Genomic DNA, 15393 nt, shown 5'->3' on the forward strand with positions numbered 1-15393 from the left:
TTGGTGTAGTGTAATCAAACGGGCGCAAAGCACGGTTGGGGAACCTATAATTGAATACAGTCGCGAGAAGCCAAATCGCGAAAGAAGCGAGAATGAAAGGTTATCGCTTTTGTTGGTCCAAGAGAAAGCTCAGTTAAGTTAGTTTGTCCTGTGGCTTATGAGTTTAAATTGCATTGTTTCGACTGCTATTGTCGGGTTAATAGCCTAAGGTTTGACTCGGGAACCAACACAGAGCGAACTAGGGGAGTTGAAACGGGAGCTTATACCACTAGATTCACTTGAAATGTGTTTCAAAGTGTTAGGTTTCGGATAGAACTGTACTAGAGTTGGGAGTTGAAGGAGTGGTGCTATCCAAGATCGTGAAGCATAGCGTGCATACATTGGAACAGAAAGTCAAAGCAGATGTAACAAAAGTAGGATCGAGTAAAATAGAGTAGAGCCAGTAGGTAGAACGTCCGATATACTGTCCAGGGCAAAATAGGATGTGGTGTTTGTGAGCTTGAAAGAAAAGGGGCTGGATGCTTCGTTTTGCTGGGCATTTGGATACTGCCATCTAACACCAACATGAAAGGCGAAGAACGAAGTAAAGTAAGTCTATTACAAGTGATGAGGGTTTAAGAGAGATTGGGAATGAGTGGGTATGTCACAGCAGTATTGACTCTTGCACAGAAACGATGCTGGCATACTCACTCCTGCCCTCCGCAAGTGGCTAATGGCAACACTGCTATTAAAACGACTTCAAGACAAGAAAACAACATGGAGAAAAACAACTGGCTACGTTACTTCCCGTATGAACAAGCTTGAACCTTGTTGGCGGACATGTTTCCTTGTCAGTTCATTTAGACACTTGGCAACTGATATCTCGCGACAACAATAAAGTATGATCCAATGAGAGCGGAGTTTCTCCAGGTTTCTGTTTTGGAATCTGTTTTATATGTCAAGCCATGTTCTGTGCAAGTTTCTGCTCGTCTTAAGACACTGGACATGGACGACGAAGTCACTACCTTCTCTATGTCTCACGCAAAACTATAACATGGTATTGGTATCGACTAGTCTGCTACCAATGCTCACGGAGCTGTTGCGTCTTTGGATTTCAGATAATGTTTACGAGAAACAATGGCTTCAACTGAATCCATGATGCTTTCTCGTGATTCTCCGGGATCCGTGGGGCTGCTGATGATAAAGCTTCATAGAACCCAAACTGGAATAACTAGGGTATGTGTATAAGGAAATGCTGTGATGGAGAGCTTGTGATAGTATGAACGCATAGCTCAGGGGCTTATTCATTCATGAGTTAAGGCATTCGGTGGCAATGCTCATTGTACAATCTCCATCTCCCTGACTTTAAGTCTTTAGCTTGAGACTTCATTCATGACTTGGACTAGCAAAACCTCACTCATATTCGGTATCATAGACGGAAAGTTGCTGTAGGGTTATGAGATGAACCTGAGCCGAATGTGGAATTGTCATCATCATCTTCCCCGCATCACGAACTTGATAAGGCATCGGGAAATCTGGGATTCACTCAACTCTTACAACTCAACTCAATCTTGAACCATAAACATAAACTATAAAAACAACACCTCAATAAAGGTCCGAGAAAGAGCGAACAGACAGAAGCATTGTCATAATGGTCAACGAACAAGATCGCGAACATCTCCGCCTCGCCGTCTCACTCGCCCATGAGGCTCTCAAAGCAGGCGACGCCCCTTTCGGCTCTGTCCTCGTATCTTCAGACAACAGAGTCCTTCAAACGGACCGTAACCGCACCGTCACAGGTGCCAACGGCGATGGCCGCCCTGATGCAACTTTGCACCCAGAGTTCACCCTTGCACGGTGGGCACAGCTCAACCTCAGCGCCGAAGAGCGCGCTAAGTCCACCGTGTACACAAGTGGAGAGCATTGTGCGATGTGTTCTGCTGCTCATGCGTGGTGTGGACTTGGAAGGATCGTGTATGTTTCCTCAACGAAGCAGTTGGAAGCATGGAAGGACGAATTTGGAGTCAAGGGACCGGTTGCACCATTGAGTATCAATGAAGTTGCTCCTAGAATTGAGGTCAAAGGACCTGTGGAGGACTTGGCTAAAGAGATTTATCAGTTTCATGTTGAGAATTGGACCGGACAAGGGTTCAAGTCCAAGTCTCAGGCTTGAGTCGTGGAGGGTTGGGTGTTGTGATATTGAGATGAGGATAGTGGAGGTTTGAGGGTAGCTGGGTAAATGAATATGAGCCTTGTATGGGATCATGTATTAAGGCAAACAAGGAAAAAGAGTGAGCTGACAAGGGGAATTCAATGTTAGATGTGTGGTAGTCTTTCAAGTGATAATCTCTGACTGGTTGGTTGACCTAGACGCCAGACCAGAGCATCGCAACAACAGTCCAATCTTAGCGTAGAGAAACATAACAGACGAGATACATACAATCTAATACAATCCAAAGGAATATGTCACGAAAACTAATCCCGATATGCAAAACTGAGGGAAAAACAATAGAGAAGTCCAATATAGTTTGTATTGTGTGAACTACTTATCATCCAATCAGCTATCCCCTGTGGCTTAGTTGGCTAAAGCGTCCGACTGTTATTCATAGACAATCGGGAGATCGGAAGTTCGAGCCTTCCCGGGGGAGTTAATTTTTTGCTTTTACTACTGATGATACATACATACATACATACCTAGTTTACTGTAATTACCTATCTTTTGAATTAACAATACGCTCGTTATTAATACGGATGTGTCATTCTGCTGTCGTTTAGCACAAGTCAAGTAACCAACTGCTGAACCCTTACAAGAGTGACAATTAGATCATCTTGCCATATGTGACTTGAATGATATTAGGCATTACTATCGTATGCAATCAAGACCCTGCGATGCAGATACGGGGAAAGCGCGGGGTCTTTCTAGGCTTGAGCACGCTCAGTTGTAGGTCATCCCATATATCTTAGTACCCAGGCAACATGTTTGAGTAGTTTACAAGCGTGCGAACCCAACTGGTTTTGGTTTGGGCTGTCAAGGTTACTGTATGTCATTAAAAGACCCTCTCTGGCTTCTTTCTGGCAGGGTGACTTTGATAACCTGTCTTGGCTTATCTTGGTATACTATCAGCTAGCTCGACAACTGCGATGCTTAAGGACGTGACAATTCTTCAAAAGATTAGCAAAGGCCAGATAAGTCTATAAGAAGTCTGGTAATACTACGTAAGGCTCATTCTTACGGTAGCAAAGCTTGTCACGGAGAATATCTGTAGCCCATCTAAATGCAAAACACCACGCGGAACCTCATACATACAAAGGAGCTATGAAGCCAATTCGACATTTAATTCTCAGGCGTTGATCTAATACCTCTGTCCTGAATCAAATATCTGACTGTGCTTTTATGAAAAATTAACCACTCCCCCCAAAGACGCGGTCGAAAGTACACAGCTCAAACCAACACACAAAAGGAGAAGAGAGGCTATGCTATTAACAAGATCCGAGGCACTCACTTCTGCCATCAAGGACCAGTCATCTCTGATGCGACTGCATGAAGACCCAATAATAAATATGCAGTTCCACGTCAAGCTTCCATCTTGGGTATCTTGCATCACTTAAAACATCTATTGGAGACCAGTCCACTTACACTATTTATTCCCACGTTATCATGTGCATAATACGAAGGCTCAATCTGAGACATGGCTATGAGAATGGCCAGCGTAGAACGTCCGCCATTGGGAGTCGCCCCCGCATGTAAGATCTTTACAAATTCGAGATCTTCTTCCTCTCATCCGTATGGATTGAGTTGAGTCGAGGCTCTGACTATCTATCCATGGCACCCACACTCCTTTCATGCACAATATCGAATCCACCGCGGAGTCGGGTTTAATCCAATTGGATGACGCTCAAAACAAGTCATATTCAATATTCTTTACTGCAGCTTCATGCTGCAATGTGCAGAATGTATTGTATTATATGCATTGTCAACGTCTCGAGAAGGGGTTATACTCAAAACTGCTGGCAATGAGATATTGATCTATCTGTGAGATCCTCTTGAATGGTATGATCTAATTGCGGGGAAGCCTGAAGCCACGCGAATTGATGGACGGCGATGCAAGGTATTTCACGGGTATTGAGTCGAATGTGACAGAAGTATCATCGTCGATAACGGTACCGGAATAGGGACTAAGTAAGATGAGTGTTTGATTTCTAATACTAACTGTTACCCTTTCACGGGACGTTATTGACTCTTAACTTGTCACATCTACCACTCGGCTAGGTAAGTTTTCGAAGTGGCCATCGAGTATATATATATGGCGCAATGTCTTCCTATCAACGATATCCTGCTATAAAGGACGTCGAGTCATGTTTACTGTTGCCGACAGTTCCGGGATTGGGATTGTCACTAACTCACCAATAAGAATAGTATTATGTTAGTGGCAGTCATGCTTGAGCTCTTAGCTGATACATTCTTCATTGGTAACTGCAGTTGGATCAGAAGTCTTTTATGGTAGTTTCCGCCGTTCTAGGAATGCAACCTAACCAAGCTCTGGACTTAGCAGGGAGATATTGAAACTGACCTAATAATTCACATCCTTTGTCATTAATGAGGTCGAGTCCTCGAAGCTGAGGTCTTGGTTAACGAGGCCGAATGAAGTTTTGATAGGCACCAAAACGATATCGCTACCAATCGCGTACGATGTTGCATGCACCAATCTTAAATGCGGGTTTCATCCCTGGCCGATCTGGTGTAGAAAGGCGGCCGCCAGTCTGTGACCGAAATAATGACAAACGGTAAAAAGACAATCGGAGGCTTTCCAAGCGTGGCGTTATTAATGTGATAGTTGCCATCCATCAGCTTGGCCGCGGTTTGGGCCGCAGCTTATACCATGGCGTGCCAATACCCCAGTTGGCATATCAAATGCGCGAAAGAGACGAGCGGAGCCCTTATGGCCGGTTCAAGAATGTCCCTCAACTAGGGACAGCCTGTTACGATCACCAGGGGAAATATTGTGATGAAATCGCAGGTTAGTGCATTGATTTATCCGCCCAAAAAGTCTGAAGTGGCGAGTCAAGCTGTTATTGAAGACTACGAAGGTGAATTGTGTAGGACGACATAAACGAGCTGCAACTGCCAGGAAGGTGGAGTGTCTTTCTCATCATGAGTCTGCAGTTATCCGCTCCCATGAAATAGAAAAGAAGAGACGCAACCAGTGTGAGGCTGCAGCAAACCCTGATAAAGGATTGAGACAGTCCTGGGGTAACCTGGGTTATGAGGCCAGACATGCCAGGGCCAGGTCCATTTAGCTGGCCGGGATAATGAAGTTGCGAATAAGTCGGAAAGGGTTTTTGATCAGTGGCGCCCAAACCCAGTCACATTGCGGAGTAGTCTGTTCATATCTGCATCTCGATATCAGTCCCAAAGCATACAGGCACCAGCCTGTGATGCATCAGTAAAACAATACGGCTTGAAGGCACCCCAATGTGATTGAGAGTGATCTGACAGTCCTTAGTACTTCCTGTACATGCATTCGATAGCGAGACTTCGTCCAATCGCTACCCGTGATGTACCCGGCTGGTAGAATATGCATACATAGAACCTGTCCATCGGAACCGAGGAGAGTGAGGCAAGTCTACTCAATTGGAAGAGGCGCAGTGAACGTGAACAGCATATGCTGCAAACATTTGCTCCTAGCCGAATCTTTGCTAGGTAGAGGCGCTTGTTGGACTCGAAGCGCGTGCCTAGGAAGAGACTGGAGATGCCAGTGTGCATATATGACAGGGAGCCTGCTCTTCAAGTAGGGATGCTAAATCTGAATAAGCAATTCGAGTTGCCTGGATTGGCCGCGTGCTTCTGAGACAAACATCGGAAGAAAGGCTCTAACGGGGATTCAGGGACGAGGGAAAGCCTCTTTTCTTCTCTCTCTCTCGCATCAGTCGAGTTCAGAGGGGCCGCAAGGGGCTGCTGCATAAATAAGGCTCGTCGAATAGCTTGGAACGACAACCGCAGTTGTAATCGCTACATATGCTTATTGTTTGCGGGTATCGAAATGCCATCAATTGAGTATCTGGGGTGAATATTTCACCTGCGACCCCACGCGAACTTGGCAGATCTAATTAAAGAAATAAGCAGCTAGTTCGAGGACCAACAAACGACCAACTACCAAAGCCATGCTCACTGTCTGATAGAGTATCTCCGATTTTAGCAGTCTCTCAAGGCAAAACTCCGCATGCGTTGATAGGACAAGCAAGCTGACGTGTATCAGAGGTGACCCAAGTCATTGGAGGGTTGCTGAAAGACGCAATGTTGAAGTTCGGAACAGAGATGATTGTTGCCCTCCACTAGGTACAATACTGGAGATATTCACGGTAGAAAGGCATCTAGGCTGGCGCTGTGTGTGGGTGAGGTTACACTGGAACGGGAGTGACCAGGGGCACGGGAAAAAGTAAAGAAGAAATCGTGTATGCAGGTGGAGAGGAAAGAGAGATCCACACTCCAACATGAGTTTAAGGATGGAAGGCGACGACACAATTAGATGCCTGGCCTGTCCTGTCTCCTCTACGAATACTGTACACGGTGAGTCTTGACGAAGTACACAAGGCAGGTGCTAATTAAGTTAACTGTTGGGCGTGAAAAGATTCACATCCAGACTCTCTTTCCCTTTGTCGAATGAGGTCAAAAGTGGAGCGTGTAAGTGCAGTGCTACTCACAGCTATCTATCTAGATATCAGCCCATGCTTAAAGAACACTGGGTGGGAACCGAAATAACTTGAAATTCCGAGCGACATTGATAATTAAGTCTAGTCCAAAGAAGCCCTATCCAATTTCTGTCATGATTCGATATTGCCGCCAAGCAACAGCGTGATGCTCTGATTTCAGAGACTTGGTTGATATAGATAGGTCGGGTAGGTACTAAAGCTCTCTGCTCTTTCCGTTAGAATAATGTGGGTACGGACCCTCTTCGCTAGCGGGACGGGAAGGAGAGGGCGATTAAGTCCCTGCAACAAAGGTGATCGGCCGGCTTATTGGCCCGTCCCGATGAGCTAGCATATCCAATAAGCGCCGAGAAACAAGCTGTAGCACATCTTTGGCAAGCGGGGTGGCTAGCTCTGGCCAATCGATGTTAGCATACAAGCGCTTGCTCAAGCCCCCCATGCTTCGTTTCCCCAACCATAAGCTTTCATCCTCCTTCATCTCGCAGATCGACTCTGTCTGTCTGTCTGTCTGTATTTTGATACCTAGAGGCTCGACAGCTCGCTTTGTATTGCATTGCAATCGACTTTATGAAATGTCTCTACAGCTTCAGTGCACACCCACTGTAGAGTACAGAACCCCCTTTTACAGTGCCTGAGAAAGGAGCATCGTGATGCTTCTTGGAAAGATGCTGTGTTAGGCGCGCAGATTGAGATGTAAGGCACCGGCCAGTCTTTTGTTTCAATTATACCCAACGCAACTGGATCGAGCATATCATGTCGTGGTGCCTATTCTCTAGTGCACTACCTAGCTGCGTGAGAGGACGCTGTGCTCTAGAGGTCTGCTGTGTTGTCCTGTCCTGTCCTGTCCTGCGCTGCGCTGCCCTGCAATGCTTGAGAAGTTGCCGCTCCAAGTCGTACCAGATGTTGCCTGCATGCTTTCTCTTGCCCATCTTAGCAAAAGAGGGGCACCGGCGGCTTCCCTACCTGATTGATGGATTGCTATCAATGCAAATTCAAGATGAAATTTGGATGAGACGACGGCCTAGGTCGTCAAGACCAAGGAAATGCCTCCATGATAAAGAGTTACTGCTTGTCCGCGAATGATGAAAAACAATTGATTGTTTGATAGGTTGAGTCTCCAGGTCGGAATGGATCTGGAGATTTACAGGGGTCCCCTTGAGTCTAGTGGACCACACAATTTGATGCGCCATCCAACGATTGATTGAGAGATTTGAATTCAACGGCACGCGGTCAACCCACGAGGCTAAATTTGGCAGGGGACTGCTGCGACTCGCCGATGGTCAACTCAACTCGCCTTGTCTTTAATCAAAGATCCACAATCGACGATGCGATGCGATGAGATGGCAGTCCACGTTGGACATTGTTCGTCATGGATGACAAGACTGCAGCCGCCGGCCATGATCCATTCACGTCAAAGTGACCGCCTCCGCCTCAACTGGCGTCTTTTAAACCAGCGTCTGAAGCCATGCTAGTGCTATGGCATGCTCAGAACCCTGGCTACTGTGCAAGAGGGGATCCTAGTCTTCTGCAGCTTCTCTTCCCCACTCGGACTGTTAGCTCGAGTCCAAACCATGGGAAAAAAGGTGCTCAAGGCTCAAGCTCCCAATCCCCAGCCGCTGTCGACCATCCTTCATGTTGACCCCTGGGTTCCATGCTGCCTATGAGCCGGTCCGTCTCCGCTGATCCATTCAACCCAACGTTCGCAAGGCTCTATTTTAATATCGGTCTCTGGTTCAAGCGTCCACTGACAGGCCAGAACGCCACTCTCTAGGCGCCATCTCTGACTCTGAACCCCGACCTTAACCCACGATGGATGGTCCATCACACAGCACACTGCCATTAAACCCTGTGTCTGTCTTTTTCTCAAAATCATCCCAACCTGCACTTTTCTGGTCTGAATTTCCGTCTTGGGCCTCCCTCTCTCTTCCTAGTCTTCTCTTTTCGCCTTTGTTTTGCTTTGCTTTGCATTGTGCCTCTATCCTCGAGTCCTGGTCTTGTGTCGCCTCAATCACATTTGTCACATCTTCAGCTCCAACATCAACCCTGATACCACAACTCCACCAACCACCAAGCAAGCGACTGATCAACTTTTGCTTCACTTCACAACGAAAAGAAGATCAAGGTAAGGATATCAATTTCTTCTTCTTATATTGCAATTTCGTAAACACTCCGTCCTCCTATGTCCCCAATTGCCGATTCAATGTCTGCTACATACTCCTTCCTTCACCCGTCTTAGTCCCATGTTGTTGCTCAGCATACAGGCGCACACAAACGCACCTACACAAGTTTGATGGACCCTAGAACCATCTTCTCAAGGGATTTCAAGCTACAGCTGCAAGTGAAGCGCCGGGTCACACCCTTTTCACATCCCATCCCTATCCGCATCCACTACCAAGCTCTTCCTGGCAGCTACACTTTGACCTTGACCACTTTGAACGCTCATCTCTATTTGGTCTTGTCCGACCCCATGCAATCACATCCAGCTTGAGCAGGGGAGGCGGTTGCACTCTTACTGTTGTCGATTTGCGCCTGTAGCGTCCTTCTCAAACTGTTGCCCTGGTTGAGGTTACTCTCGACGAGCAAAACCACAGCTCTGCCCATTTCCGCACACACGTCTATCCTTTTTCTACGCCCCCTCGCGTGTTCTTACTCTACTCTCTCAACTTCTTGATCTCACACTAATTCGCATTCCGAAGACTTCACCACATCCGCCTCTTATTATACACCATCGCGACCGAGACATACAGCTTCACGAGTTCCACTCGTTGTCCAACCTCACCTGGCCGTCGCTACCCGCTTGATCGTATTGCACAACGACGAGACTGACTTCAGCACAACACCATCCGAGACCTTGAGCTTGCCGCAATATCGAAAAACCGTCATTGTCCGGGTGCGGACAGCAGAACATTCTGAGGCATGTTAGACAGCCCTTGAGTGTAGCTTTCCGCCTGTTTCTGCGACTTCGAGAGCAGCAATTTGTAAAGACCCCGCTATCGGGGGGTTGTTCCTCGTCGACATCGATTCGCACCAGAACAGTACGTGCAGCGTCGCACAAGACGAATACCCAAGCAGAGCAGCCGTACTTTCTCTGGTCATCCGACTGGCTAACGCAAGCTCCGTAAACGCAGGTTGAAATCCAGAAAGGATATCAGGTCCAACATGTCCGTCCCCGTGGCCACGTCGTCGCGGAATCGCACCGTATCATTAAGCTCTGGAGGAAGGTCTGCAGCAAGGAGCAAATCCTCTCAGGTTCCAGACAGCACGACCATGCCTCACGTTACCGATCTTAAGTACTTTGACCCCTGCGCCGCCACGGCCTCAATGTTTTTATACGCCCAGGGCTCATCCGTCGTCTGTTGTCACCATGATACCCTTACTATTGAACGAAGGTTCTCAAGACATGCCGATGAGGTTCAATTATTGGCCGTTGACAATCAAAGCGAAAGTGGCGGTGGTCGCTTGGTTGTAAGTTACGATGCTGGTCAGACAGCAATTGTATGGGACCTCATGACAGGCGATGAAATCGCTCGATTTGCCTCATATGAACATTTGACTGTCGCAGCATGGATGAAGAACGGAAATGTTGCTTTTGGTATGTGCTTTTAGAGTGAGTCGGGCCGCGCAACCACTGACCTTTCTTTACAGGCAACACAAAAGGAAGCATTATTATGTTTGAACCTTCAACTTCGGAACATGTTTCCTCACGAACCATCGATCAAATTGCCGTGACCGCACTGGCTCCATCATCTGATTGTCGGACATTTGCCATTGGGTAATGCCGCTCCATGATTTCTACCTGATATTCACTGACAAGAATCTAGCTATCAAAATGGCTCTCTGTTTGTGGCTACACTGCAGCCACGATTTACTATTCTACATAATCTCACTACTTCTAGAGGACCATCACCAATCGTCAATCTTGCATGGCATGCTTCTTCCTCGCGGCAGAAGTCGGATATGCTTGCGGTTCAGATGCGGGATGGAGATCTCCGCGTCTGGAGCGTGGCAAAGAAGTACAGTGCTGATGATCCTGCAAAAGTTGTTCGAAATCTCAGAAAAGCTGAGATTTCCATGGACGGGCCCAACTGGATGGGTTGGTCCAAAAACGGTCGCATAATTCAGTATTCCGACTCGTAAGTCTTGCAGATTGCCACTGCCACAAAACACCCTAGGCTACGCGCGCGCTTAGCTGCATGACCCCTTCCCTTGATTAACATCTACATAGGCAAACGCAATCATGGGATGTCAGAACAAAGCACGTCACTCATGATCCCATCCCAACCCTCGATCTTGTTCGAGGTCTCGCCGTCTATGGCCCGGGAGCCACTCTTTTTACTCTTGGCCCCAACAACACGGCACAGCAATTCGATCTCAACTCGCCAGCTATTATGGTCGCCAATGTCCAGCATCCAGCAAACTTGTTGCCACCATCACCTCCAGTCTCGGAGGAGACGGGGGATAGGTCGGCGACTTCAGCCACTACCATTGCCTCCGAGTCCGAGTCCAGCTCAATCCCCTTGGATATGAACATCTCCGAAAGTGATGAAGATCACCTGTCACCGTTCGCCCGCCTGACTAGACGCCAAGCTTACGACTCCGGCAACGAACCTTATGAATCAGCCAGCCCTGTTTCCAGCCGAAGTGGTCTCTCGTCTTTATCAAAATCCTCGACAGGATCCTCCCAAACCCCTGGTCGTTATCCTCAATCAATGAGGTCCAGGGGCTTATCAGAAAATACTTACATCTCTGCGGGAACCTCAATTCGGTCATCTACCATCGGCAACGGCAATGCCCAAGGCAACTCGCGGGATATGGATGCCTACTCAATGGGATATTCCCTTGGTACTACTAGCGTTTCGTCTATGGCTTCCAGCCGTTCGCGCCGCAGGCCCTCCCGCCTACGCAACGAAGTTCCCCGCAGCCCTGACGATAACAAAGTCCATGACCTCTTCAAATTTACACGAGCTCGTCTTAGTGATATCCCATACAAACACGCCATGGGTTCTAACAACGCCCGCCTGACTAACGACGACCTGCGCCGTCAGATGCTCAACACTATCTTTGGGTGGAATAAAGAAATTGAGGACCTGATCCGGGATGAAATGAGCAGACACCCTCAAGGGTCTCCTAGCCGCATCCTTCTAGCCAAATGGCTCGGTGATATTGATTCTAACATCATGAATGCCAACTTTGAAAATATGACCTCATCCGACTGGATGCTTCTTGCACTGAGTGGTATTGGTGGTCAGGCGTCTCAACAAAAGCTCGGCCAAGCTTATGTCCAGCGACTGCTTGAGTCCGGGGACGTACATGCTGCAGCAACGATTATGCTTGGCATGGGTGAGCACAATGACGCTATTGAAGTCTATGTTTCCCACAAGCGATACATGGAAGCACTGATCCTCACATGTCTCTCTGCGCCTGGTGTATGGGAGCGCCAAGCTGCTATCATTCGAAAGTGGGGAGAATGGGCAGTTCAACATGGCCAGCAACAGCTGGCAATCCGCTGTTTCGCTTGTACTGACCAAGAGTCTACGGAGCCTTGGGCATCCCCATCTGCTGCTCAACTCAACTTTCAGTCCATGACGCCCAGTATTCCTGAGATACTGAGCCCACCTCTGTCTCCCCCTGGCGTTCAACGTGGCCCCCAGCGAAGCATCGCTAAGACTTCTGCACTCAAACTCATAACCTCATTTGGCGACCAAGCGCAGAAGTCGAAGTTTTTCGCTGGTGATGGAGGCCAGACTCCTATTGCTGCAGGTGTTACTCCTATTGCCGACTCTGCTGGCTCGCCTGCATTGTCTCACGCCTCCAACAATGAGGCCACGACAGCGTTCCTTCGTCCCTCCAACAACAGCAGATTCAATACACCAGTATCCGCTCGAGCCCGAGGTCGCTTACCATCTATCGGAGAGATACCATCGGACCTCAACAGGGAGGCTATAAGATCCGCAGGGCTTTCCGCCGCACCCTCTGATTACGAACCCCGATCCAGCCATGGCCGAACCCCGTCTGGCAATGACAACATGATGTTCGGTACTGCATTGCAGCGCGCTGCCACAGCAAGCCCAATGATGATGCGTGAGCATGCTCAGCGTGTTGTTCAGCCTTCCGAAGGAGAATTTCCACCACCACCAGATCAAATTGTCATGATGAAGATGCAACAGGCATCACGTAACCATCGGAATGGTTCCCGTGATCGCATTCCCTTGGGTGTCAACCTGCAGCTGCAGCCTGGAGTTTCACATGAAGAAGTAATATCCCCGGAGCATTCGGTTACTTCGTCGACCCGTTACCACTGGCCAAGTCGCCGTCGAGGACCCGCGTCCGTTACCAGCTCCGTTACTTCTGCATCGAGCGCTGGTCGAAGTCTTCGTCATCAAGCCGTGCGAAACCGCGAAGACTACATCCACAGTCTCGACGCTGCCAATCACTTCTCCAAAAGACAGCGAAGCCGCCAGCGTAGTCACTCAAGAACACGGGATGCATCACGTAGCCGCCCGGGCAGTCGCGAACGAACCGCCAGGTCTAGAGAGCCCTCAGAAGAACGCGGCCGGGTCGCTGCTCGAGCATGGCCCAAGGCCAAGCGGTCACCGACCTCACCTATTCCCATGTCACCTGAGGATCTCTTGAACTTAAGCACTCCACGACATGGCCAGGCCGGCGAGCCAAACACGGTTCGCAGGGTCAGCGGGTCAACCATGAAGCCTGGAAGCCGAGGATCAAGCCGAGCAAGTCGCCGCAGGAGCCCCGATAGTCGAAATCGCCCACCAGCCTTGACCCTCCGTGGACGCAGCCAAGGCCGAGACGGTTCTGTACAGCGTTCTCCTTCCTCTCCACTTCCTCTTGGGGCTACTGTACCTCACTATCAGGGCTCTGAGGACGAGGAAGATTACAGAGCAGCAATGGCAGCTCAGGAGGAATTCAGGAATAAGCATAGCCGCAGCGCTAGCCGAGGCCTAAACTCCCCAGCACTGAGCAAGCAGGACAACACAGAGAGCCGGCGCAGGGCCAATTCTGAAGCGGCGAACTTTGACGGATCAATGCCTGTTCATGGTCGAGCTGCCTCTACAGAGCACGCCGGCGACCTAAAGCAGATGAAGGACGAGCGCCAGCGAAAGAAGGAGCAAGCTGCCCGAGAGCTTGAGGAGCGTCGTAAGTCATTGGCCAAACGCGCACAAACACCTTCTATCCCTCACCCCAACGAGTTCTCCCCTGCCCTTGCAGTCACCGTTGAGATGGCCGAGCCAAAGCAGTTGTCCGATGATATCCCACCTCGAAGCGCTACAGAGCCACCGCAGAGGAGCATGTACGCCCGAACCGGTCCTGTGATCGGTCTTCCAGCAACTCCAAAGGCCATGAGGCTTATTATTGAGGGCCATCACGATCAGTCTGGAAGCACTCCCAGGCCTGAAATGCCTATGATCCCGGCCACCTTCTCTCAGAGACACTCACCAGAAACCTCTCCTCAGCAATCTCCAGAGAAGGCGGAGCCCAGCGCGGAGCCTAGTCTCACCCTGTTGCCATCGACTGTCTACCAGCCTCCGTCTCGACCCTCGATTCCTCGCAGCATGTCGGCTCCAATTCCCGATGAGCCTGGTCAACGCCCAGCCCGTTTCGGGCGCAAGAGCAGTGTAGGACGAATTGAAGAGGTTGTTCCTGGAGAGAGACGACGCTCTCACGAGGATGATCCCGTTCCTCCTCCACCGCCTCCCCCGCCTCCAGTGCTTAAGGAGTTGAGGCATCTTGCGTCACCTCCACCGCCGCCACCAGCCCCTCTTCAACATGCCCAGCGACCTCAACAGGCGGGCGCAGTTGCATCGGGGATGATTGAGATCGTCATGGACGATGATTTGTCTTCTGGCAACGATCAAGCTTCAGAAGCTAGCCCTCCAGTCCTGGCCTCCCACAAGGGTCATAACCGGGGCCGAAGCATCGGAGACAGCAGCATCTCAGGACGCATCCACAAGGCCACTGAAAGACTTCGATCTGCCAGTCGCAGTCGCAAGGAGTATGTGCGGTCTCCTCCATTTGAAGCTCCTTATGAGAGCGTTCCAATGCCACGACAGCTCAGGTCTCCCCCACCAGTGTCATTCAACCCTGATGTGCTGCGTTCACCCATTGACTCAAGGAACAAGCACATGTCAACTGGCCTGCATCAGAACGAGATGATCTAGGAGGTTCCTCAGGATCGCAGCCAGAAATTTGTGCAATATTTTCTCCCTTTCTAGCACTGACTATGAACTTGATTGTTCATTTCTGTGCTTGGCGTTGGCTGCCATGTAACGTCGAGATCATTCGCATATCAGTGCATTGTGTTCATATGGCTCTTTTGAGAATATTGTGGCACATAACATCACATATGCATTTTGTTTTTTGTTTCTTTTCTTTCTTTCTTAATTCGACATCGCATCTTTGAGCTATCGGCGCCTTCATCGGAAGCCGACGAATGCATTCACGACTTTACATTTCTCTGGCCAGACCATCGCGGTCGGTACAAATCATGGCCACAAGTATTTACAGATTATGTTTGAAGATGAAAATGGCACTCGTGCTGTAGTTGGTTGTATTTTACATTCATGTGGGGGAGATTGGAGGTCTCAAACAAGAATATGGGTGACTCGGGACGTTGGAAGTAAACGGAAGAGCAAAATTGAGGGATGCCAGGGGTATAACGTAGCGACTGCTTTCTACAATGTTGCCTCA

The 15393-nt window shown here is 49.1% G+C and overlaps 4 protein-coding genes and 1 non-coding gene across 5 annotated transcripts; all 5 read left to right on the forward strand.

The window, feature by feature from the left end:
- The first annotated feature begins 1391 nt into the window (after positions 1–1391).
- On the forward strand, positions 1392–2465 carry B0J16DRAFT_345201 (cytidine deaminase-like protein). The gene has a single exon (XM_046128239.1). It carries the CDS (start codon positions 1631–1633, stop codon positions 2150–2152), a length of 522 nt encoding a protein of 173 aa, XP_045981464.1. The 5' UTR covers positions 1392–1630; the 3' UTR covers positions 2153–2465.
- A 78-nt stretch (positions 2466–2543) lies between these two features.
- B0J16DRAFT_t172 lies at positions 2544–2627 on the forward strand. The gene has a single exon. It is a non-coding gene; the product is annotated as a tRNA-Asn (tRNA).
- Positions 2628–7303: 4676 nt separating this feature from the next.
- On the forward strand, positions 7304–7811 carry B0J16DRAFT_160216 (uncharacterized protein). The gene has a single exon (XM_046122189.1). The coding sequence runs from the start codon at positions 7441–7443 to the stop codon at positions 7768–7770; it is 330 nt and encodes a 109-aa protein (XP_045981465.1). The 5' UTR covers positions 7304–7440; the 3' UTR covers positions 7771–7811.
- Positions 7812–8411: 600 nt separating this feature from the next.
- On the forward strand, positions 8412–10029 carry B0J16DRAFT_160245 (uncharacterized protein). Its single transcript, XM_046122190.1, has 3 exons — positions 8412–8809; positions 9384–9722; positions 9816–10029. The coding sequence occupies exons 1-2, from the start codon at positions 8497–8499 to the stop codon at positions 9608–9610; spliced, it is 540 nt and encodes a 179-aa protein (XP_045981466.1). The 5' UTR covers positions 8412–8496; the 3' UTR covers positions 9611–9722; positions 9816–10029.
- On the forward strand, positions 9847–14864 carry B0J16DRAFT_386098 (uncharacterized protein; the record flags this gene model as incomplete). The annotated part of the gene is made up of 4 exons (XM_046131555.1): positions 9847–10279; positions 10333–10459; positions 10509–10820; positions 10913–14864. 4 exons carry the CDS (start codon positions 9847–9849, stop codon positions 14862–14864), a joined length of 4824 nt encoding a protein of 1607 aa, XP_045981467.1.
- Between the last annotated feature and the right edge of the window lie 529 nt (positions 14865–15393).

This window comes from Fusarium flagelliforme (assembly GCF_020744385.1).
Source record: "Fusarium flagelliforme strain FIESC 12 MPI-CAGE-AA-0113 chromosome Unknown B0J16scaffold_5, whole genome shotgun sequence".
In the NCBI taxonomy this organism is placed as follows: domain Eukaryota; kingdom Fungi; phylum Ascomycota; class Sordariomycetes; order Hypocreales; family Nectriaceae; genus Fusarium; species Fusarium flagelliforme.